Source organism: Schistocerca piceifrons, chromosome 2 (assembly GCF_021461385.2).
Source record: "Schistocerca piceifrons isolate TAMUIC-IGC-003096 chromosome 2, iqSchPice1.1, whole genome shotgun sequence".
Classification (NCBI taxonomy): Eukaryota; Metazoa; Arthropoda; class Insecta; order Orthoptera; family Acrididae; genus Schistocerca; species Schistocerca piceifrons.
In genome coordinates, this window is record NC_060139.1 from 443,164,157 (window position 1) to 443,189,562 (window position 25,406).

The 25,406-nt window shown below is 42.6% G+C and overlaps 1 protein-coding gene across 1 annotated transcript in view; it reads right to left on the reverse strand.

Moving 5' to 3' along the window:
- LOC124774916 (ATP-binding cassette sub-family C member 4-like) overlaps window positions 1-25,406 on the reverse strand; it is a 296,627-nt gene that overhangs the window by 137,700 nt on the left and 133,521 nt on the right. Inside the window, exons 6-7 of the mRNA XM_047249591.1 lie at window positions 14,829-15,054; window positions 6,974-7,130 (exon numbers count right to left, since the gene is read on the reverse strand). Coding sequence (XP_047105547.1) covers window positions 6,974-7,130; window positions 14,829-15,054 — 383 coding nt within the window. The remainder of the gene's footprint in view (window positions 1-6,973; window positions 7,131-14,828; window positions 15,055-25,406) is intronic.

Genomic DNA, 25,406 nt, shown 5'->3' on the forward strand with positions numbered 1-25,406 from the left:
GATGCACGGACAGTGCCCGGAAGTCGAAGGCAGAGCACCATCCTCGAGAACACCGCCTTAAAGAGCCGACCTCAAGCTGCCACCCTGCCATTGCAAAGCAACCCCTTGAGTGCGAGGTCACACGTTCAGTCTTTAGTAACGCTCATTTGAAAGTGTTGTGTTAACAGTTATGATAGGAAAAATATTGGCTGCTAATGACTAATCATGTGCATCAACAGGACGCCAGAAAATGAGAGTTACACTTCACAAAATGGACATCGTTGGCACCCAAGAAATTTTAATACAAACAATTATCTTTTACCATGGATACCGAAATAAAAATGCGCTCCACAGTGACCCCAAAGTTGCGCGCCATCAAGATCGAAGGCGAACTCTTGGGAGTTACGAAGCACGCAGGACTTTCAGCCAGGTATCCACTCTTAAAGAATGCATATTGAATCATACCAGTGTAAGGGGAGGGCGAGAACTGATGGCATACAAGCGAATGTGAAACAATCTGTCGTGTAGCTTATCGTGAAACTGGCTATCATTCAAGGCGTAGCTGCACATAGTGCGATAAAGTGTTGTATAGGCAGGTAAGAAACGATCTCCAGAGGCTGAATTTGTACCGTGGTTCCAGGTGATATGAATTGCAACGTCACACATATTTCAGAAGGAATAGTTTGCTCTAAAAGAGTATGATTTTTAATCACAGACCAAGAATCAAGCAAATACACCGTTATTTGGACCAGTTATTGGCTAAAACCTGTGCTCACACCATATTTGTAGTTCTCTTACGCCAATTTTCCCACTCTTGCTTGCTGTTATGTAAATATTTCCTACTCCCCTTGCAAGATCACGCACATGAGAAAGAATAATAGGGTACAGAGCACCTCCAATTTCTCGCAGCACAGTAAATAACTTTTCAGCCAATTAACCATCTACATTAACAGTCGGCATAATTGTATGCGAATACGTTAAGGCATTGAAGCTAGTTGATTTTGATACAATTCTCTTGGCACCTCCAATTTCCGGGGTTCCTTCCATATGCATGTCCTCCACAAATCCAGATTGGTCGAAGCTGAAAACAAAATCCTTTCTGAACGCTGTGATAAGTTTCTTCGTTTCATCTACAAATTTTCGGATCGATTCAGGAGTTTGCCGTGCACCGTCAAGTTGACGCTTTGTTCTAAATTTCGTTATCTTATTTCTTCCAATTCTGTAGCACTGTTTGAAGTTATGGAATCATCCACTGATCCCTTGAAATCATTGTAATCTACGTCGCGCGCAATTTGATGCGCATAACATAGCAGGTCACTATCATGCACATCCTGTAAATTGTAACGAGTATCGTTGAAACGGCCGAACACCAGCTTTTGTAACAAGTGCGCCTTATCCTCCCTTGAATATTCGTAGTTTTTCTTATGCACTACACGGTCATATTACTGTGGACTTATTCGAAATCGTTCGCAATTGTTTTTTTAGTATGCTGCTGATAACCTTCCAGGTACGTAACTATGTTTAGTGCCCGCTACTTAAAGAACGATTGCCCTTCACTACGTTTCACTGGAGACGAGATTCGTGGCACTCTGTATGATAAGGATGGTGAACTATAAGACTCGACACTTGTTTCAATATCAGTTTCACTTGTTAAACAATTATCGTCATCATTGTGCTCCAAACGTGCGTTGTGTGCTCAGTGGAGCGTATACGACACCAGACATTCCACAAACACATATTGCAGAAAGCCTACTATTCCATGTGCCAGTCCTTTCTCAGTCTGTGAAATTCCTTTGCTTCCTTTCTGACGAAACGTCAACTTCAGCAACTGTTTTTGTAGATACACACATCAAAGAAGTTTGGCATCAGCCCGGTTCCCAGAACTCCTGAAGACAGACGTTGACTGTGGATATTGTATCACAGACTCGGTCGATCTGAATCTTCAGAGATGTCATTAAACCCGCCAAAAGGTATAAACAACCATTCATGGGCAGCGCTTATTAGACGGAGGGGGTCCGACAGCCGATCAGTTCCAGTCATTCCACCACGAAGGAGGTACATGGCTCGTGTTGTCAACCATTCCTAGACGGTCGTTACCGCGGTTCGATCGCGTCCGCATTGTTACTTTGTGCCAGGAAGAGCTCTCAACAAGAGACGTGTCCAGGCGTCTTGTACTGAACCAAAGCGATGTTCTTCTTACATGGAGGAGATACAGAGAGACAGGAACTGTCGATGACATGCCTCACTCAGACCACCCAAGGGCTATTACCGCAGTGGATGACCGCTACCTACGGATTATGGCTTGGAGGAATCCTGACAGCAACGCCACCATGTTGAATAATGCTTTCCGTGCAGCCACAGGACGTCGTGTTACGACTCAAACTGTGCGCAATAGGCTGCATGATGCACAACTTCATTCCCGACGTCCATGGCAAGGTCCATCTTTGCAACCACGACATCATGCAGCGCGGTACAGATGAGCCCAACAACAAGCCGAATGAACCGCTCAAGATTGGCATCACGTTCTCTTCACCGATGAGTGTCACATATGCCCTGAACCATACAATCGTCGGAGACGTGTTTGGAGGCAACCCTGTCAGGCTGAACGTCTTAAACACACTCTCCAGCGAGTGCAGCAAGGTGGAGGTTCCCTGCTCTTTTGGGGTGGCATTATGTGGGGCCGACGTACGCCGCTGGTGTCATAGGAGGCGCCGTAACGGCTGTAAGATACGTGAGTGTCATCCTCCGACCGTTAGAGCAACCATATCGGCAGCTTATTGGCGAGGCATTCGTCTTCATGGACGACAATTCGCGCCGCCATCGTGCACATCTTGCGAATGAGAGTTCCTTCAGGATGACGACATCGCTTGACTAGAGTGACCAGCATGTTCTCCAGACATGAACCCTATCGAACATGCCTGGGATAGATTGGAAACGACTACTTATGGACGACGTGACCCACCAACCACTCTGAGGGATCTACGCCAAAGTGCGGGACAATCTGGACCAACAGTACCTTGATAAACGTGTGGATAGTATGCTACAACGAATACAGGCATGTATCAATGCAAGAGGACGTGCTATTGGGTATTAGAGGTATCGGTGTGTATAGCAGTCTGGAACACCACCTTTGAAGGTCTCGCTGTATGGTGGTACAACATGCAATGTGTGGTTTTCATAAGCAATAAAAAGGGCGGAAATGATGTTCATGTTGATGTCTATTACAATTTTCTGTACAGGTTCCGGAACTCTCAGAACCGAGGTGATGCAAAACATTTTTTTATGTGTGTATAATGCAGAGTCTGGTTTTTTTATCGTTGCCATAGCTCTGCTTTGTGTTAACACCACTGGCTCTCTAGCATCGTTGTGAGTTATTCGACGACAAAGCAGATCAACTACGCTCCGTAGCCTCATGCTGTGCTCAGCATTGGATGTTTCCAGTCCCCCCCCCCCCCCCTGCTGCCATTAGCAGCCAATATTGTGGTTGCATGGTAGACAATATGTGGGGCGTCGAATGCTGTAAACGTCATTGGCCTTTTTGCGACCTCTCACTCAAGTGGTTCCTTGTCAGCTGTGCCCATTCAAGCAGAAATTGCAAGACGTAGAATGCGTCTGCGCGATGAGCTATCTTTACTCACCTTCACACATTGTGCTGCGTTGTGGTGTAGCTAACTGCCACGTTTTCTTAGCCAGGTGCCGGGGTCGCAGCTGAGAGTTATTACCGTCACAAGGCGAGTGGGGGAACTGCCAGCCGAGTGAAGTCGAGTCACGTAAAAAGCGAGAGACGGGTAACAAGCATCGTCCAGGCGGCTTCACCATACGGATGCAGTGCTTTAACGGGAAGCCTGAACAATACTTTGGCATGGCTTGGCGCTCAACGTACATATGTGGAATACTGTTGCGTGTCTCGATCCTCCAGCAAATATAGAGGGCGTAAGGTGTATAGGTGCAGATATTTCTATTGGTGATTGAGGAAGGTGTATTGAACAACGCTCCATCAGAATTTTTCATTTGCACACCACTAATTGTAGCCACTACACGTCGTATGTTTTTAGGTTAGGTTAGGTTAGGTAGTACCTACGTAATTACTCTGCTATTCACAATAAAGTAACTGGCAGAGTGTTCATGTGGCCAGAGCAAGCCATTAATTCTTATTTCCCCTGGGCAGCAGCTCAGGTGTTGTAGCGTGGGCGCGTGGATGCGAAACGGTTAGTCTGTACTGACAGGTGTAACCCACTTAGTGGTGCATTAAGGTGAAGCAAAAAACATCAGGTCGTAAAGTTTGTGACGTGTTTGTGAGAAGGTTGCTCGTTACAGAGAAAACACTACCAACAAACTGACGTGTGTACATTTTAAGATACCCGACATAAAAGTATCTACACATATATATATTCATTACATCTACATACATACTCCGCACGCCACTACACAGTACATGGCGGAGCTTACATTACACCACTCCTAGCCGTTCCCTGGCCCGTGCCACTCACAAACGTAGCGTGGGAAAAATGATTACCTGTATGTCTCTGTACAAGCCTTAATTTCCAGTATTTTATCCTTTCGATCTTTATGTAAGATGAACCAGAGGCACTAGAATTGTTTTGCAAATTCTGGTGCTTTACACATCCTCAAAACTATTTCATGAAAAGATCATCTATTTTCCTCCAAAGATTCCACTCTAAGCTCTAGGAACATTTCTATAACACTCTTGTGCTGACTGAACCAATTGGTAACAAACCTATAGCAAACTGTTCGTGTTTGGTGCATTCTCTTACAATGAGCGTGGCTGGTCGTACCGTAGGAAATTATTGATACCATCTGTCTCTCCATGCCACAAATCATAGAACTGCTGAAAACAGAAGTGTTGTGTTGAAACTTCCTGGCAGATTAAAACTGTGTGCCGGGCCGAGACTCGAACTCGGGGCCTTCGTCTTTCGCGGGCAAGTGCTCTTGTTGGCAAGTTGGTAGAGCACTTGCCCGCGAAAGGCAAACGCCCCGAGTTAGAGTCTCGGTCCGGCACACAGTTTTAATCTACCTGGAAGTTTTATATCAGCGCACATTCCTCTGCAGAGTGAAAATTTCATACTGGAAATGTTCTGTGGTAAATACCGCACCATTTATTTGTACGACGTTCGCAAGGGGGAAGTACTGACTCACGCGTCGGAAATCATAACCGTCCAGTGTTTAAAGCTAAGTATCCAGAGTAATACGAGACCAAATCAGAACACATCCAACAGATAAACCAAGTCCATCGTGAACTCTGTCGTCGTAAGGACAGCTAGTGGTTAACAGCCGAACATGTAGGGCACACAGAAGTAAATTTATCCTGCTGCTTTCTTTGTGCCTCGTCCCTTATAACCCCGGAGAAACCACAGGGGCAATCTTCGCGGTATGACCTGGAGGCTTGGGGCGTGTATGCCGTTCGCAGCGCCACTTCCGAGAAGGCTTGTCTCTTGGTGCGCCGCCAGCAGCCTAACTGTGCAGCTCAGCAAAGTTACATCACACTGAATACTCAGATGTCAGGTTCAGTTTGGCAATCTTAATTATTCATGTATTGGTGGTTACTAATATAAGACAATCCGTTCATTCAATCACTTGTAGCCATATTTTTATTGCATTTTTATTAACTTTAAAATACAAAATGTTTCACAATTCATGTTACTCACTTCTAGAGATTGTAGAGGGGGCTTAGATTAAGTTTTACGCAAGAACTATATCTGGCAACGTCATCCAATGACGCCACAGAGCGTCAAAGTTACAGGCGCAGGCGCCTGTATATGTATGTATACATACAGGGTGATTTCGTGATGATGTTTCAAACCTTCTAGGATGAAGTAGAAGGATAAATGTATCAATTTGAGATAAGGGTCCCGAGCGAGTCGAAAGTTACAAGCGAAACCGTTCTGATACCTCTGATAGTGGAATACGTGCACTGGTACTGTTATTCCTAACATTTTAGGGTAGGCAACTTTCAGAGGTTGTAGTTTGTGTCAAAACAAGAAAAAAATGCCAAGTAAACATGGGCTCTTAAACGGATACCTCAAGAACTATGAGCATTTTTTTTCAGTAGAGGAGATATGTTTCACAGTAGTGAAGATGAAAAAGTGCTCATAGCTCCTCAGGTATGCATTTTAGAGTCCTTGTATACTGGCATTTTTCCTTGTTTTGGCCCAAACTACCACCTGTGAATGTTGGGTACCCTACAATGGTAGCAACAACAGTACCAGTGCATATATTCCACTGTCAGAGATATCAGGACGGTTTTCGTTTATAACTTTCGATTGGTTCACTTCCGGAAAGGGTCTCTTGCCTCAAACTGATCAATTTATTCTTCTCCGTCATCATGTATATATATGTGTCAAAGCTTGTAACGTTGACGTAGAGCGAGGTGGCGCAGTGGTTAGCACACTGGACTCCCTAAATCACTTCAGGCAAATGCCGGGATGGTTCCTGTGAAAGGGCACAGCCGATTTCCTTTCCCATCCTTCCCTAATCCGAGCTTGTGCTCCGTCTCTACTGATCTCATTGTCGACGGGACATTAAACACTAATCTCATGTAACGTTGACGCTCTGTAGCGTCGTTTAATGACGTTTCCGGACATGGGTTCCTACGTAAAACTTGATCTGCAATGTCCCCTATACAACCTCTACAAGTATGTAACATGAATTGTGAAATACCCTGTAGAACTCACGTTTCCGTCTGTCTACATACCGGAATCTATTTGCGAACAGGTGCTTGGGGATGAAGAAAAAACGGAGACTTTTGGGAAATGAACACACAAAACAATGGCAAGGTTAAAGACAAGTGACTTCGCATTGGCATGTAATGCGAAAAGATGAAAAAACTGTAAGCGATCTGCGTTTTGTCATTGATGTGTCATATGACCAACTTCGGTTAGAGCCACTCCCATTGAAACAAATAACGCAAAGGTCTGTTTTAACGACTCCTGACCAAAGTTGTCTAGCGCCAACATTTACAAGTTCCTTTACTTACTTCCTCGCCGCAGCCACGAGCTCTGCGAAGGGCTTCTCCCAGGCGTACATCTTGATCACCTGGATGCCTTGCACAATCTCGTTCATCATCCTCATCCTCTCGTCGGTTCTTCGGGCGATTTTGTTGCGAAATCGTGCAAAGAGCTTTCCTGTGTAAACTGTAAATAAAAAGTATGTGATATCACTGGTTTTTCTGCAGTTTCCTGGTGCAGAAATAAGTATTTAAAAATGAACAAAAAATATTGTATTTTCTTAAGAGGAATTTATTCGCGTTAAAAGGAGGCCTCCAGCTTAGTAAGCTATTCTAGGTTTGTGAGTCACGACAGATGGAAGCAAGCTAACAGAACCATCAACAATTTCATGACTGAAATACCAATAGAATAAAGTAATCTTCATGAGCAAAACATACACTTCAATAATAAATGACACTAATTTTGAAGAAACACGCCAGTGACACTTTAGAAGAATGTTTTCGAAATTTTGAATCCTGATATGTCTGTTACGTTTTCGTAAATACTTCTAGTACAGAATAATTCTTCATATCCGTTCATGTTTGCTCAATACTACACTTGCTGTCCACAAATGGAAGAAGCGCATATGGCGCAACGAACCATTCGCAAGCCGTGAATGAAATTTAAGCTGCCACTTTATCTAGGATTTTTTGGTTCTGAGAAAGCTTTTTACGCGATTTCAACTGAACCTGTACTAACACCACAAGATAAAAAACGACAATGAGTCAATGCACGTCAGTACAGCGAAAGGTATGTGTTAGCACCTCTATTACACTTGGTAAAGATAGTGAGATACGTAGAGCTGAAAGAATTATGAGGTAAGGAGTTTTCACATCATGAAATATTTTCTAGCTAACACCATAGGAAGTTTCCAGATCCCTATATTGGAACAGAATTGGGAGCTTGCGTATTATTTGACCAATAAGGTAACCACCTCCGTTTTACTGATGATATTGCACTGCATGCCTCTCATGTATAAAAAAAAATGGCTCTGAGCACTATGGGACTTAACAGCTGAGGTCATCAGTCCCCTAGAACTTAGAACTACTTAAACGTAACTAACCTAAGGACATCCGAGGCAGAATTCGAACCTGCGACCGTAGCGGTCGCGCGGTTCCAGACTGAAGCGCCTAGAACCGCTCGGCTACACCGGCAGGCTGTCTAATGTATATAAACTTCAACAACTATTGCGTGAAATTAACCCTAGAAGACTAAAGAGTGGAAATGTCACATTGCTACTAAAGCATCGTAAAGCTTACTACTCCACGTTTTATTCAAAGGAAGTCATAGTTAATTACCATTATTAGGTGTCTGGTGATACGTTACATATCAAATTTTGTACAAAATGTCCTTTATTATACCCTACTGCAATGGTAAATTGTGCTAAGGTTTAGTAATATGGGATTAGCCGAGAAAGTTTGAAAATAGATCTTATAGCGAGTGTAATAGGTCCAAAGTAACGTCAGTCATTCCACGATTACTTTGTAGGTGATAAGAGGCGCGTAACTTAAAGAAATTATAACATAGAAATCACAGATTCTAGGTTCTTTTGTGGAAAACCCGCATGTTGCCTCTAATTGAAGTCTTAGTAAATGAAACAGATGTTAATCCGGATTTAAAACCGCAGCAGATCACTAGGCACGGTCGTACTACATGTGGCACGTCGTTGCCTTTGTCTGGTCTCAGAACAAGTGGACATTAGCGTCTGCAACCTTTGAGGTGTGTGTCAATGACACCCTCCTCACAGATTTAATTGTAGGAGGAAAAACGGTATACCGAATTGCAGTGTTTACCACAAATATACACGACAGTGTTTAAGGAAAGACCCATATCCTTCCAACAGGTAGTAAGGCGAAAACACATACTTGTTGATATACGGGATATTTTACTTTTATCGAGAACATCGGTATTCCGTGGTGTAGGCACAGGAGTGGACGGTCATTGCTCATTTCTTATTGACTGTATGTGTACTGAGCCCCCTAACTGTGATGCTGTGTCAGACGTGGCACTATTGCGTACATCAGCCATTACATGCATGTCGTTTTGACGTTGTGCTGGAATGGAGCGTGAACAACACAGAAAGGAAAACACATTCCTAATACTTGTCGCGGGAATTGGCAGGGATGGTATTCTGCTACTGTTTAGCGAAAGGCACGTGTCATGTGACGCTAATCTCCACGCCATATTCCATAGGAAAACAGGTGTTGAGCAGGTTGTCCCACCTACTTGCAGTCATGGGATCAAACGCTATCGAGGACAAGCCGCATGCCTAATATGGAGGCGCGAGTGTTGTGACGAGTAGAGGAAGGTTTTGAAACAAGTATGTAAAGTCATGGAGCTTCTATATGTGTAAACAACACTCCTGTGTGATTACTGCTCACGAATAGTTACTTTATCCGTACTTCTTAGTCTGCAAGGACTCAGACCACATGACCACCAAGCTAGATTTCAGTTCTTCATGTGGATTCCAAGACGGTGTGCAGAAGATACAGAATTCTCAGCTTGCATTTTATTTACGGATGAGGTGGGATATACACAGAATAAGATAATAATAAATTACAGTAGTGACATGTGGACAGATGGAAGTCCTCGGGCGACGTGGAAGCAAGGCGTAAGGCTCGGTTTAGTATCAATGTGTGACAAAGAATTGTGGGTGATAGACTTCATCGTAGAAATTAACAGATGCTATTTACCGTCAATTTACGCACGATGAATTACTCGTGCTATTGACAGAAAGATAACAGATGTGATTTATTTTCCACACCTCGTGTGTAACGGGACCAGGATGACCCGAGTGTTATAGACGTCTTAGGAAGTTAAGATGACGTTGCGGTTGGTTGAAAGGGCAGTGAGCACGGAAAGCCACCTTCTCGCCCGTCTTGGAATCGTACAGACTGTCAAAACAGCATCACGTTTATTTAACAGAAGTCATATAACAGCCGGAGGCGTCGTCACCTCGATGGTGTGCGATACTTTCAAGCAGCCAAGCCCCTGTCAGCACAACACAGGTGGCACGGCGGCTGTGCATGGACGGCAATGGTCAGAGTGGCTGGCATCAGCGGCCGTGCAGCCGAAGCAGCGCCAGCGGCACATCGGCGGCAAAAGCGTGGAAACAGGTCAGCGACGAGACGAACTCAGGAGGTGTTTGCAAGCCAAGAACTCCCGAGTGGCTTCCGATGGCTGGATGAAGTCAGCCAGAAGTAGGCTAGCAGCTGGACACCAGTTCGGCTCTCAGCAGCCTCTGGCCTAGGCGCAGCCCACTGACCCATTCTGAGGTTGGATGACCAGTTGGGTCGACGACTGGCGTGGAGTACTTCCCAGGGAAGGCTGTGGTCTGCGGCAGATGCTGCATGACGAGACGGCAGTATTTGTGGCCACGCCGACAGGACGCCACTTATGATCACTTAGACTACGAAAGCAGGGCAGTTCCAGGCCCAGTTACAGTGTAACCCAGGTCACCAGTATGGCAGCTTACGTGGTACCACGCTGCCCTAGCTGCAGTGGCAGGCCTGAACGTGGCGTAACCATCCCACTTGAGTACGCGAGTGCAGATTTCGTGATGTCAGCTCAGCATCTTTCCAGATTTTGACAGCGGAATGCGGCGGCAGCCCTCCATCCCGCCTCGCTGCAAGTTACTGGTTTGGAATGGTAGTGAAGTAGCATCACCTTACACAATCATTTAATGAGCGACGGATTGGTCGAAGAGACGCAATAGCATGAGCTCTGTTCACCTGACGTTAATACTATAAATTTCTCAGTGTGCAAACTTTTAAAGGTATTGCCGAATTTTACTCTCAAGAAGTATTCACACACATGGAAGGAGTGTGTGTCATGCATCTGACCGAGTCCACAGGACACCAGGCGTGTCTTCACGAGTGCGGTAGTTCTTTGAGAAGGAAGGCTAAAGAATTAGAACCACATTTTCCACCTTGTGTAGTGCCAACAGGCAGGTGTTTACCATACAATAGAATGGCCCGCACATTAGTGTAAGTCAACAGTACGTTTTCCTACTTTTGGCCATAAAAACATTGAGTACTATTGTAACACACTGTATGATTAATATCTATCAAGCGGTCCATATTAACCAAATGGATGACTTGAGCAAATGTAAGTTATAGTTCTGCAACAATCGAGTGAAATAATATATAATTCTAAAATGATCGTTAACACTACTAAAGGCAAACTAGTTAAATGGTAGAGTGACAGAGTATGGTATACAGTAGCCGAGGCTAGCATACTGAAGGTTTAGCTGTAGTAGCTATGTAGGAATTTCAGTTATGTCTAATTGCTTGCACACATTGTATCATCAAGCAATATAACAATGCAACACACAAATAATTCTTCCAACAATTACGGCATATATTAGAATCGTAAACTCCGTAAGGTGAATGTAATTACGCACCTTAAAAGAACTAATCTACATACTTTGCCGTGATTTACAACCAGAATTAGGTATCATTTGATAGGCTGTACATCATATATATGAATATTTAAAGAAGACTGACACTGTCACGTACACCTTGTACATAGTTGGTAACGCTTATTGCATGAAAAGTGACAGAGTGTCTTTATTATCAAACTAGCATAATGAATGATTGCCTATACTAGTAGAGGTTAGAACTCCAATGGGAATGAAACGGCAGGCGTAACTCAAGCCCTGGGTGGAAAAGCCTGCACAGGTGTGTTGGTTCTGCTTCACACAGGAAGTCGGGGCACCTGAGCGCTGAAGCACAATACAGTGGCGGCCGGCCGATGTTGTAGCGGGGCCGGAAGGATAACCATATTTTAGTCTTTTGTCGTCCAGCACGGAAAGTTTGCGAGGAAATACCTATCCCCATTAATTATGAATACGGTATGCTTCTCAGAGTAAAAATTCTCAGAAATAATCCAGCATGCATGATTTCCGAGGTAACACGTCCTCGCTCCTCTCTGCTGCGTCCAAGGTTTTCAGAGTTTCCGAGCTGTCTGGGCGTGGAAGTCATGGACTGCGCGGCTGGTCCCGGCGGAGGTCCGAGTCCTCCCTCGGGCATAGGTGTGTGTGTTTGTCCTTGGGATAATTTTGGTTGGGTAGTGTGAAAGCTTATGGACTGATGACCTTAGCAGTTAAGTCCCATAAGATTTCACACCCAAACTGGTAGCCAAGATCGCAGGAATTCTTTTTATTCCATGATTACCGGTTTCGGTGAAACTAAAGCCACCATCATCGGATCTTAGGATCCCAAGATCCGATGATGGCGGCTTTAGCTTCGCCGTAACCGTTAATCACGGAATAAAAAGAATTCCTGCGATCTTGGCTACCAGTTTATTATTTTACAAGCATCTAGGTCGCTCCCACATGAGCACAATGTGCTCCCTACAAAATAAAACTTTCGCTACTTGAACCAGTGTAGAAGGAAACATAAGCAACAACAGCCAACATGAGGCTGGTAAAGCTGAGCACGGCTTTACGGGTAAAGCTGAGTCATCAAAACAACAACAATAACACCGTTGCTCTTCGCGAGTATCAACGAGTTATAGAAATATTCAGAGATCCTCTTTACGCATCAGCGTTGAAGAACAAGATTCATAAGATCGAATTAATTGGCGATTTGCCCCTAGGAGAGGCTTACGGCCAACTGCGTCACAAATTGTTGGAAAGTTGCTGTAGCCATGGCTGAGAATGCTGGAAGCAATACGCGAGCTTCACGCAGTGCACGAGCTGTGCCACCACAGCTTAACGTTCCACGGTCCACCGTTCGAAAAGTGTTGCGAACAACGGTGAAATGTTGTCTCTAATACTGTTCCGTGCAGCCGTGGCTGCAGATGGTCATCGCATCGAGCAACATGTGTAACCTGAAACGTAAACGTGGAATACAATTAACAAATGTTACACTCTCATGTGGCAATTGAAGTGCGTCTTTCAATGGTTTGTTCGCTATTTCTCTTCCGCATGTCCTTAAAAATGTTCCCGTAAACATTCGGCGTCCTACGATCACTCGTTTTTCATGGGAGTCCTCTCAAGTAGCGAGAGTTTGATTATAATCACTCTGCATATCTATTCACTAATGAGTTAAAGATTTTTCTCAACTCAAGTTGTTTGGATAATATTTAGAAAACAGTGGTATAACTTTGTCTGATGGCAGCTCTAGATCATCCTGGAGAGATAGTGTCATAAAACATGCTGCTTTGACAACGGTTCCACAACATATATATTCATTACGGTAACGTCTTTCTTTGTTACCCATATTTTTCTTTTCTCAAAAATTGTGCAAAACATTAATATAATACTAGAACTATAACTACCTTTCACGAAAAAATATGAGTTTAAGAATGGAAAGAAAAAAGTCAGTTCAATGGATACATGTGTAGTGGACAGCCTTGTGGGAAATGAAATGGACTGCGTAGTATGAAATCAACTAAAACCGCTCTCCTCTTACCAGATTTTTATCGCAGGCCACTGGAAGAACGGAGGGTACCCAAAGATTGGAAAAATGTGGTCAGAATGTTCCACATACTTATAAGGCTACAGCACAAACATCAAACTATTACAGAATTATGGGACATGTTTCATGCTGGCGTATTATGACCTTTCTGGGGAACAAAATCTCCACTGTAGGGATCAGCGTAGATTCTGCGAAGAACGATTTTTTGAATCCCCGATCTCGCTCTATTCGACCACGAGGAATAGGAGGCAGGAAATACCGCCCCTTCAAGCGGTTGACGTGATATTTCGGAAGGTTTTAGGTACTGTCCCGCATTGCTACTTAATGGACAGAGTACAAGCGTGCAGAATATCAGATTGACACTGGATTGAAGAGTTTCTGGCAAACAGGAAACAACATGTAGTTCTTAACGAGGATGTTCCTTTGAAAGGGCACGGCCTATTTCCTTCCTCGACCCTGAAACATTCCGAGCTTGTGCTTCATCTCTAATGATCTCGATGTTGGCGGGACGTAAAACCCAATTTTTTTTTCGTGTATAAATCGTGAGACGTAAAGATTACAATAAAGAGACGTAAAGATGACAGTGTTTTGGGACCATTAATGTTCACTGTATAAAAGATGTAGACGAATACGTCGGAATCTCCATAAGGCTGTTTGTAGTTGACGGTGTTACTTACAGAGAAGTGGAAAAGATAGAAAAGGTTTGAGAAATATCGGCATAGGATCGTCGCCTGGAGCAAGGAGTGGCAACTTACAGCAAAACATAAACAAAAACATGTTATTGTTTAATTACATTATTGCCGAACAGCAAACTGGAAAGACAGTGTAAAACAAACCGTAGGGAAATGCAGATATGATACTGAGGACAATGCTAAGGAAATTTAGTCCACCCTCGAAGAATATAGCTTATAAAAGACTCGCATATTGCTCTTCTTATCCGAACGGTTAACGGGTTAGGCTGGTAGAGGGAATAGAGAAGACTCAAAAATGTCTTCTCGCCAGTCCACTTAGGTAGCGCAAAAGTGTCACGGTGATGCTGGTCGAAATCCAGTAATTGGCGCCGCTAGAGAAACGTTACAGATTGATTTACTCTCAGTATTTCGAAACCGTAGGTACAAAGAAAACCGCAGCAACGTGCTACTTCCGACTAACATATTGTGAAATGATAAAGACAGGAAAATCAGGAAAACCGGAGTTCATTTCGAAGATTACTGCTGACTCATTCTTCACGTGCACCAGTTGTCGCTGTAAGAGGAAACTGGGTGAATCACAGTGATATCAGAGGCGTCCCCTGTCAGGAACCGAAAGGTGGCTTGCGAAGTATAAGGTGGGTGCGAAAAAACCAGTTCCTTGACAATAACTCGAGATGCCTAAGTGACATTCATCAATTTTGCGTGCTTTCCTAGCAGTGTTGGATACTTACTGTGTGTTGGAACAGTCATGATGGCCACGGACGCGACACCTGCGAACCCGGCCCACGCCACGTACTGGTACAGGAGGTAGGTAATGGCGGCTGTGGAGATGAAGCTCATCCACAGCCCGTTGGCGTTCAGGGCGGCCACATCCAACCGGGCCACGTCGTTGGACATCAGGTTGATAATCTGCCCAATTGCAGCAACGTCCATACACTGTCTGTTGATGCGAAGCACCTGAGACACAGTTGAGAGATCCTGAATGCTGTACGAAAGCCTCTCTGACAAACAAGTCATGAAATAATTAGTAGATTCAATGAAGTTTCTTCTTGAGTTCAGAGACGAGTTATACAAGCGAATCATCATGATGTGGAATCACACAGTTTTAGTAAAAGAAAAGGAAGGAATATTAGGATTTAACGTGCCGGGACGGAGCAAAAGTTCTGGTTGGGAAATGATGGAGGAGGAAATGGGCCAAGTAGTTCTCACAGCAGTCGTCTCGGCATGTCCCTTAAGCAATTCCTAAAACTGGATGACAGAACGGTAAGACAGAACGGTAAATTCAACTCTGGTTCTACCAAAAGCGAGTCCATTGTCTTACCATTGCACCATTGCCCCGTGGTCGATGGGGCAATGGAAGACCAGTGTTCAAGTGCTTCACTAGCTATATTGATCTAGATTTTCTGTGTTTCCCTAAATAAGTGCGAAGAAGTCTCTAATTACTTTTTTTACTGTACGTGACTTAAAACCGATAGAACTATACATGAGCGACCCTTGATTAAAATGTAGGGTTTTCCACTGGCTGCACTCATTGTAAGGTACCCTTTTTCCCAATCGACTTTTTAGTATCTTGTTTTCCAGATTTATGTTTTATGTGGCGACTGCAGGTATCAGTAGCATTCAGTAAGCTCAGGCAGTACTGCAGAACGCATAACAGGGAGTAAGATTTCAGTTCCCATATTCCTCCTGTTTCAATATAACACCTCTGTATCGATAGATTTAGACAGTCATCTACAGTGTCTAACACGAACAGTCCATTTCATAATTATAAATCGTGGATTAAAAGTATATTTCCTCAAAATGGTCTCCAATGCTCCCTCGTTCCCTCACCAATTTATTTCCTGTATGCCTCTTGATGACGCGGTATCGATCCCGTGTAGGACAAATGGTACCTTCATCTTGGCGTCATGTCTCTAGAACGTGAAGTCTTCTCACTAGAAGAGTACGTACGTGCGTTGTCATCGCTCTCCAATATCTAAGGGCCGAGTTTTATATTTATTTCTAACCATACTGTAGAACCGATCTAGTTTTATTAAAGTCATATGGCATATTAGTTTAGGAGCGAACTTAAATTGATATGTTATGGCTAGTTTTTGTGGTGACGGAATCAGATATTTCTACATGCAATGTAGTCAATACAGCGTCGGGTCGTCCCTAGCTTACGGAGAGTGTTGTTCGCACATTGCAAAGCACTTATTATCGGATGCTACGGAACTGTTTAGCAGCGATCCTACAACAGTTTTCTGCTGAAAATAAAACCAAGTTTTTTATCCTACGGAAGACTGCTTACGTCGACAAATAGTGGTATTGCTTTTCAGTTCTAGGTTCAAAAATGGTTCAAATGGCTCTGAGCACTATGGGTCATAACTTCTGAAGTCAATAGTCGCCTAGAACTTAGAACTACTTAAACCTAACTAACCTAAAGACATCATACACATCCATGCCCGAGGCAGGATTCGAACCTGCGACCGTAGCGGTCACGCGGTTCCAGACTGTAGCACTAGAACCGCTCGGCCACCTCGGCTGGCTCAAAGTAAGTGTCAATATCATGGTGTAATCACTGCCATGATACTAAGAGCTGATCTAGCAGGATATTATTTGTCTTCATACAGTATGTGCAATATATCTGTTTAACAAAATAAACAGATGTAGCGTTTGGGTGCATATGAAGCATTTTTTGTAAACTCTGCCATAAGATTTGCGTATGTGCATCTGCAGTGCAACGTAAAATATGTGGAAGATCGAAAAAGAGACTACTTATCTCACACGGAAAATCAGAATTGTAGGGAACAGTAGCAGTTTATCACCCCTTTTCTTAAGAACCTCGCATTAACAAGATACACATCGTCCAGACCACCACAGGCTGACACGGTATAACCATCCATTACAAGCAAATCCAAATTCGGATGGAGGTTTACAGACAGATCATCCACATTGCGGTGATTATAACTAAAATTACAGCTTCAAAACGCTGCATGAAACGAACCAATGTTCAGAATGAAGCCAAATTTGAACGAAATAGTATCTGAGAAGGGGGAAACATTACGGAAAAAAATACGGCAGAATATGCAAAATAAAAGACATGGGGTACATTCTCAGTATAACTGTCTCTATGCAGGATTGAAATCGGCTGGTAAAGCTATTTTACAAGAACAGTGGCTGAGTGCCAGTAGCTCTGCAGAAGTTGCGGACACTCAAGCGTATGAAAACACGTTGGTCTGCTGTCTGGCAAGGGTCTGGAGAAAATGATTAGAAATTGGAAAAGACAGGTTCTAAATGAATTTTTCCAGAGGGAGGAAACCAATTGATCTAACGTCAGTAGAAGATGTGGCCACAGCATTTCAGGAGGGGTCGAGCAGTGGTGCACAAACTTGCAATGCACGAGGAATTGCCGAAACTTTCGACATGACTGTGACCACAGTGCATAAAATTTTCTGAAACATCCTGCATTGCTATCCATACAAAATTATCCACTTTCACCAGTTGCATCACACTTACCTGCCAGTAAGACAAATGTTTGCTCTAGAATTTTTTGCTCACATGGAAGTGGATAATGAATCGCTATGGAACATTCTGTGGATGCATGAAGCCGATTTCCATCTCCAAGGACACGTCAATACAAAGAATTGCAGAATATGGACAAAGGAAAATCCACTCGAACATTAATCGGCACCGCTTCTTTCTGCACAGGTAACTGTGTTGTGCGGGTTGACGGCAGTTTTTATTGTGAAGCGTATTTTTCCGACAAGATGGGTCCTGCACGTCATGTTACCTGTGCCGTCAGTGCTAAACGCTATGAGCATCTTTTGTGCACCAGCGTCGTTTGCCCTCCCCTCCCCTTTCTGCAGCGAGGATGTCTGGGTAGGATTATTTTTATGTAAGATGGCGCTCCTCCGTGCATTGTACAGCCAGTGAAGCGGCTACTGCAGAGATATTTTGGAAATGAAAGAATTATCAGTCACCATTTCTCTACGGTCTGAGCGACCAGATCATTTGACTTTCATCCGTGTCAACTCGGTTTGTGGACATATCTGAAATATGTTGTGTTCAGTGCTCCAGTTATTAACGCAACTGAAATGAAGGCAGGCATTGCGCAATGCATTCTGAGCGTGGCCCCGAGACACGAAGATCTATTGTGGAACATGATGTTTCTCGATTTCAACTTGTGGCAGAAAACGGTGGATAGCATATTTCGCATGTCTTGCATCAGTCTCGCGACAGTTAGTAGCCGATGTAATTTTACGTTTTACGTGCTTTTTGGCCCTAGAACAATTAAGAAGCGACCTCATTTTGCTTTTTATTCGGGTTTTGGCCCCAGGATAGTTAAAAATCGATGTCATTTTGTTTTTTTGTAGTGTTTGGCTTCAGGGCAACTAAAATCTGATTTTTTATACAAATGAAACTCCTCCAGCTGTACCTAAGATTTTATATTTACTTGGCTACTAGTTTCGGCGTTGCGTCAACGCCATCTTCAGGCCCGTACACTTTGATGATACCAATTGTGTGTGGTTCAGTACTGAAGATGGCGTTGAGGCAACGTCGAAACTAGTAGCCAAGTAAATATAAAATTTTAGGTACAGCTGGAGGAGTTTCATTTTTAATAAAAATTATACCAGCTGTGCCCCATCTTCATCCAGTTTAAATATGGATGTACGAAAATCTGATTTTTCCCATCCGATGTGGTACTTGCCGCGATGAATAGGCTTACAACAGCGCCACGCCTGTTGAATACCAAACGTGTGCGACCAGTACGTTTGGTTTAATATGTTGCTCACGTCACAGCCATCATATTGCGATTCATCTGTCATTTTTAGCTGAACCCATTTACATTGCGATGCTTACAGCGCCATCTAGTGGGAAATCTCTCGTTACTTTTTTTTATTTCCGTAACGTTTTCTCCTTCTTCGATAACATTTCTTTCAAATTCGACGTCATTCTGAGCAGCAATTTTTTTTAGCAGCGTTTTGAAACTGGAACTTCAATCATGATCACCCTGTACATCACACTGCTCTCTTTGTTGTTACTGAGTTCGCTCTTTTCGATATGCGTTATTCGGATTCAAATGATATGCTGTTCACACATCCCTAGGTAGCTGTTAACCGATGAAACGACACACTGTAGTACGGGCTTCAATGTCTTAAAAATATTGAGGAATGAAATAGTGTTTTTTAACTATAAGGAAGACCATCTATACCGGCAAATGGTGGTACCAACTGCCATTTCTATGTTATGACACTAAGATTCTTTAACGCTGCTCAGTTTTTTCCAAGAGTGTGTTAATGTCTTGGTGTAATCACAGCTATCATACTAAGAGTTGACCTAAATGTATTTGATGTAGGAAAGAAGAAAATGACTAAATTTTAACAATAATCATTTATGTTCCACCATTTATATTAGCAATGTATAAAAGTGTATAATTAAGTAGTACTACTGCCTGCAGAATTGTTGTTTCCGTCAAAAATGTTCTTCTGTCACTGAAACAGGTTTCCGATACACAGCACACAAGGAAAAGTGAGGTGCACATTTAACGCGAGCAGAAATATGTCTGCATGGAAGGAACAGCACTCCCATTCTCTGGCGGCAAATTTTACATAAGTGAGCACCGTCGAAAGCCCTCGTAGTCGCATGCTGTTCTGATGCCACTTTCAGGATGTATTTCAGAGCTAATTTGTTTAAATAATGGACAATGATAATTGTTAAACATTAAACTATTTGGATATCAGTATACTTGCTTATGTAATGGACTGTGATCATTTTTAACCATTGAAATATTGGGATATCAATGAACTTTTTTAAGTAATGCATTGTGGTATAATCGTTAAACATATAAAGTCCCATTTAAACTGTAAGGTGTCAGGCAAATCCAACACCTTCCATGAAAACCCCGACATGATAAGCAAATCCAGTAGTATGTCACATAGCTCCGAATAAATCGTGACATTAAATTAACCAAAGTAATACGAGTAACGAGTGAGCAAATGGAATACCACAGACCAACACAAGAATGCCTAAATGCATGTCATACCTTCCCACCGTGAGACAGACGCAGTTCCGAGGGGAGAAACAAGAACAGAAGCCGAGAGCAGAACCGTGTTAAGCTAGAAGGCCCTACGATAAGGGACGGACACCCACGTCGCCAGCTAACCGCTATAGATCTTACGATAACACTAAAAGGACCACACCAGCTGCAAGTTTTAGCGTGAGCCTTTTTCGCGTCTCTGTTACGTTGCAAACTTTAAAAACATTGCCCCACCACGAAAAGTATAACGTTTCTCATTGGATAGACAGAATTTTTGTAGGCGGAGCTTAACGTTAACATTGAGACCCTGATTGGTCAGATGAAAACACAGCCAGATAGTTTTTTTAAACCAACTTCGGTAAATTGTAGTAAGGAGAAGTTAGAAAAGAGTTGCTTCCGAGACGGCGAGGTGAGCGGAGCTGTGCTGCCCGCTACCCCCTGACGAACACCGACAAGGTAATGAACGCACGTGATGCCGCATAACAGCGCATAAAGCTTCACTCAGAACTGCAGAAGTCTCATCTGTGCGTAATGCTAGTGTCGATCGTCAATTAAAGCTCATGGTGTTCACATTTGCCACTTGAAGTACAAATCTGAAACGCGATGATTTTTCTGTTATATAGTTATTGAGAAGCCACATCAGCCACTGTAATGTACGACAAGTTAGACAAGTTATTAAATATAATTGAGGGTCACTGTAGACCATTTTGATAGTTTTCTCTTTTTTTGAAACTTAATTTAAACCTAGATTATAGATGTGATATGGCATAGGTCATCCTTCGATCCATTGTAGAACTTGGAAACCCATTCAGGGAATATTCGTTCACATTTTTGTTGAACGCAGTTGGTTTTTACCATCCTGTATTAAAACATTTCCTTTTATCAATAGTGCAATTTATAAACTATGTTTTGTGAGTAGAATAAAATTTCCAATAGTAAACTTAACTGCTTTTTCGACGTTATTTTACCGGCTAACTAAAAATAGGAAAGCCTTGAACCCCTTCCACTAAATTTAGTTAGTATTAAGATTCTTTTACAGGGAGTGCAGTGGAGCTGACGCTGAAATCATTAAGTATTTGGTTATATCATCGCTAGTCTCACTGAACTCTACATGTCATGTGTGGTCTGACGTCTCCTTACCAGCAACAGGTCCCAGGTTCAAACTAGTCAATTCCCCAAAAAACATGCTCAGAGCGTTGTTGCAAGAAAGTGGTAGGGAGACATGATATAGAACAACAGACACCACGCAGAATGTTAGAAAATGGCGACCCTGCCAGGATGGTAAAATACCGTGATTGAAGGTCGACCATATGCCTAACTAGGTCAGAAAAATATCCTGTTAAAAAACCTTTCATAATAAAAAAAATTTTTTTGAAAGGCGTAAATAGTTGAAAACAGTAGCTGCAGCGATAGATAGTGAAACATTCTAGCAGAGACAATAGCATGATTAAGTTATAAATTTTAAAAATTGTTAGAATTAAGTTTTCTCCTCAATACAAGCGCACAGGTGGCGGATATATCGTTGACAAGTTGTTTCTGTCCCAACAAGTAAGTGAATGGATTGTCAGTCTTGGGTATAATAAGTGTCAAGTCGTGTGAACAAAAAGTTTATGAAACGCGTGAGATCATATGAGCGCATGTTGACTCGAAGTAGGGCACGTGAATTGCTTTTAAAACAGAAAATAAGGGATTCGGAAAAATTAGCAATGGCAGATCGAGACCTTGACCGAATTGAGGTAGAGACCCAGCATGAAAATGGACAGAGAATAGAGGGCAGTACAACAGACGATGCAGTATCGCGAGAAATAGGACACATAACGCACCATAACGAGGATAATGTACGTCAAGGCATAGAAAACGTAAGTCAGCATACGACAGAGGAGCAGGAAAGTAGAGAGACAGTCGATGAGGATTCTAACTTGCGTCTTGAATACGTAGAACCCATAGTACAAGTAATCAGAGCTCCCTCACCACAGAGTACAAGGAATGCGAGCAGAAACGTGTCACAGCACAGTTCAATGCAATCGGTTGCGAACCAACACTTGGGCGAAAACACAGAGCGTAGGACGTCGGAAGAAAACGCAATAGGACCCACCAATCTGGCAGAATTATTACAACAAATTACGGAAACCATGACAAGGCAAAATAAAGACATAGCGAACCAAATTCAAATTCAGAATGCAGAAACCACGAGACAAATGCGTGCGATTAAAGAACAAAACAAAAAAATTCAGTTACACCTAAGTCATATTGAAGACGAGGCAAAAGAATCTCGAGAAGTGATAGGAAACTTAATAACAGGTCACAATCAATTGAGAATAGACATTGACAAGGTACAAGCGGACGTACAAACATTGCGTAATGACATTCAGGACGAGATCAAAACATTACGTAACAACACCCAGGGAGAAGTCAAGTAACTAGAGAAACAGATAAACGAAATTACTAGACAAGCAGCAGGTACAGCGCGTGAAGTGGTTGAAAACAGTGTGTTACACAAACGTATCATGAAAGCAGCGCTGAAAAGATATGATAACCGCACAGTCAAAATAGAAGCGCAAACGAAGCGACAATTTCAGAAATTGCGAGCAGAGTTGTTGCAAACGATTGAAGAGCGTAGTGAACAGGATCGAACAAGCACAGAGTCTGCAACCACATCCGTATCTGTAACAGCACCGGAAAAACAAGCAATTAACGACGATTCCAATCACAGGCGGAAAGTAACATACGTGAAATCAGACAGCCTGCACAGCAACAAACACGTTTCGAAATTCTTGATGAACAAACGTCATCACAAACACATGCAGAACCACAAATGTATGTTTCAAGACAGTTTGGATCGTGTAATGAAGCAGCAAGGTTAGCCAGACAACATACCAAACCAATACCTGACAATAGAAAGCCAGGTCGCGAAGAGTACAGTGCAATGCATTTAGCTACACGTTCGCAAACCGATGGAAGAAAATTATTGCGTACCACTCCAACGATACTATTCAGAAACAAACGTGGCGAAGAATCGCGAATTTCATATGGAACTTTGACGAAGTACGACAACGATCATTTCCTCACAGTCAGAAAATTTCAACACTTTCGAGAAGGAAACTCATTACATCCACGAACTTTTATTGATCAATTTCGAGTAGGATTACCAGAACACTGGACGCTAGCACACAAATTAGACTTTATATGTGCCCACATGTCAGGAACAGTCGCAGAAACCATGCAGAATGTTGCAGCGACATGCCGATCGTACGAAGATTTCAGAGAGAAGTTTCTCTCACGATATTGGTCAAGCGAAGCACAGAACAGAGTGAAGTACGAATTATTACAGAACCCATATTTTGAAAATTCAGGAGAGGAGAGTCCCGTGAAATTTTTCGAATTAATGGAAAAGAAAAATCAATGCTTAGATGTACCATACAGTGACGGAGAGTTGATTAAATTATGCGCGATGAAGCTACAATTGAAATACCAGCAATCATTAGTAGGTCGCGGAGGCAATGACGTCGAAGCATTTAAAGGTATTCTAAGGGAACTAGAGTTCATATTTTCGGAAGATGACGCAAGAAAAAGACGAAGCGCACGTGAAAACGAAAGCAAAAAGCAGTGGAATCCACAAGACACAGTACGAAGAAACAATAATTACGAACCATGTGATAACGTCGCGCCAAGAAACGACAATAGATTTCAACAAAGAACCGGTTATGGATTTAGAAGAGAATATGGCAATAACTGTAATTCACCCAGGAACGGCAACAACTATTACAGAGGGAATAACGACAACCGGAACGGGTACTGGAGAACCAATAGACCGACAAATTATCAACAAAGAAACCACTATCAACAAGCTGAACAAGAAAAGAGAATACAGATAGAAGAGGTGGAGGTAAGACCACCAAACCCCGATAAACGTTCGAATTGAAAGCTAAGCGCCCATGCCAAAGAGAATGACGCACCGACCCAGGACAATTGCAGCACCTTGAAAAGAGAAGTAAAAATCTTATCACGAGAAGAGAAGAAGGAAGAAACAAATCCGCAGAGACCAGATGAAAACGAAGACACGAAAATAACAATATCGTGTTGGGACGAAATTAATTGGGAGAATACTGACGAGGAAGATGAATTACCAGAGGCATGCACAACGAATGTAGGAGGAAAAGACGAAGTAATGAGTATTGCAGAGCTATTTGAGATGGAAACCAGAGAAAGCGAATTCAATGAGGATCATGCGCAGTCGACAGAAGTTGAAAATAAGTTACAATTGGGCACACAACCCAACGTATATAATGAAGGAAGTTATGAAGCGATAATTAGAGCATTTAGATGCGATTATGTGGCAGTAGCGACGAAGAAGGAGAAGATAGACGAGGATGAGGAAAAAGTAAAGGATGTTGAAGAAAGCGTAAATGAAGGAAGAAATAGAGAAGAAGAAATAAAAGAGAGAGAAGTAGCAGTCGAAGCTTATCCTACAGGAAGTTCGAATTCACAAGGGAAATTCCTAAAAAGAGTCATGTATGATTCAGTGGAGGATCCGTTGATGCAAGAAGAAGAAGAACAGAACCAACCCTTTCAAATTCAACCAATTGTGAAGGCCATGGTAAAGCATATCCCAGTCAATATTGTAATTGATAGCGGAAGTGAACTGACTGCGATCTCAGAAAATTTATTCATGCAGTGTAATGCCAATGAGGAATTGCCAGTTCTGAAAACACGTAAGATTAAAGTAAGAGGTCCTATTAGAAACAATGCTGCGGAAGTTACGAGACAAACAAGGTTAACTCTTTCGTACCAAGGTCAAAAGACCGAAACCAACTTCGTGATTATACCTAAACTAACTGTAGATTTGTTTATAGGTGCAGATTTTTTAAATGAGAGACGAGCGATAATAGATGTGGGGAAAGGTAGCGTAACATTCGGGAATGTCACACTTCTCTTTGAGCAAAAGCTAAAATTAGAAGAAATACCAGTTATAAACAAACAATTAAGAATGACGCGAAATAAAGAGGATGCACAAAAGGCGGAATCGCCTCAACTCATGTTAGAAGTCCATAAAGAAATCGATGAAAAATTGAAAGAAGTTCAAGGTTTTTCGGAACACAGTAAAAGGGAATTAGAGGGTATTTTACGAGATAAAGCAGAGGTATTTTTACCTAAGACTGGCTGTATTAAACACTTTCAGTGCAAGTTTGAAGTAAAACAGCACAAACCATTTAGAGTGCCACCCTATATAATCCCATTAAGCTACAGGAATAAAGTATTCCAGGAGATATCTAAAATGTTAGATGACGAT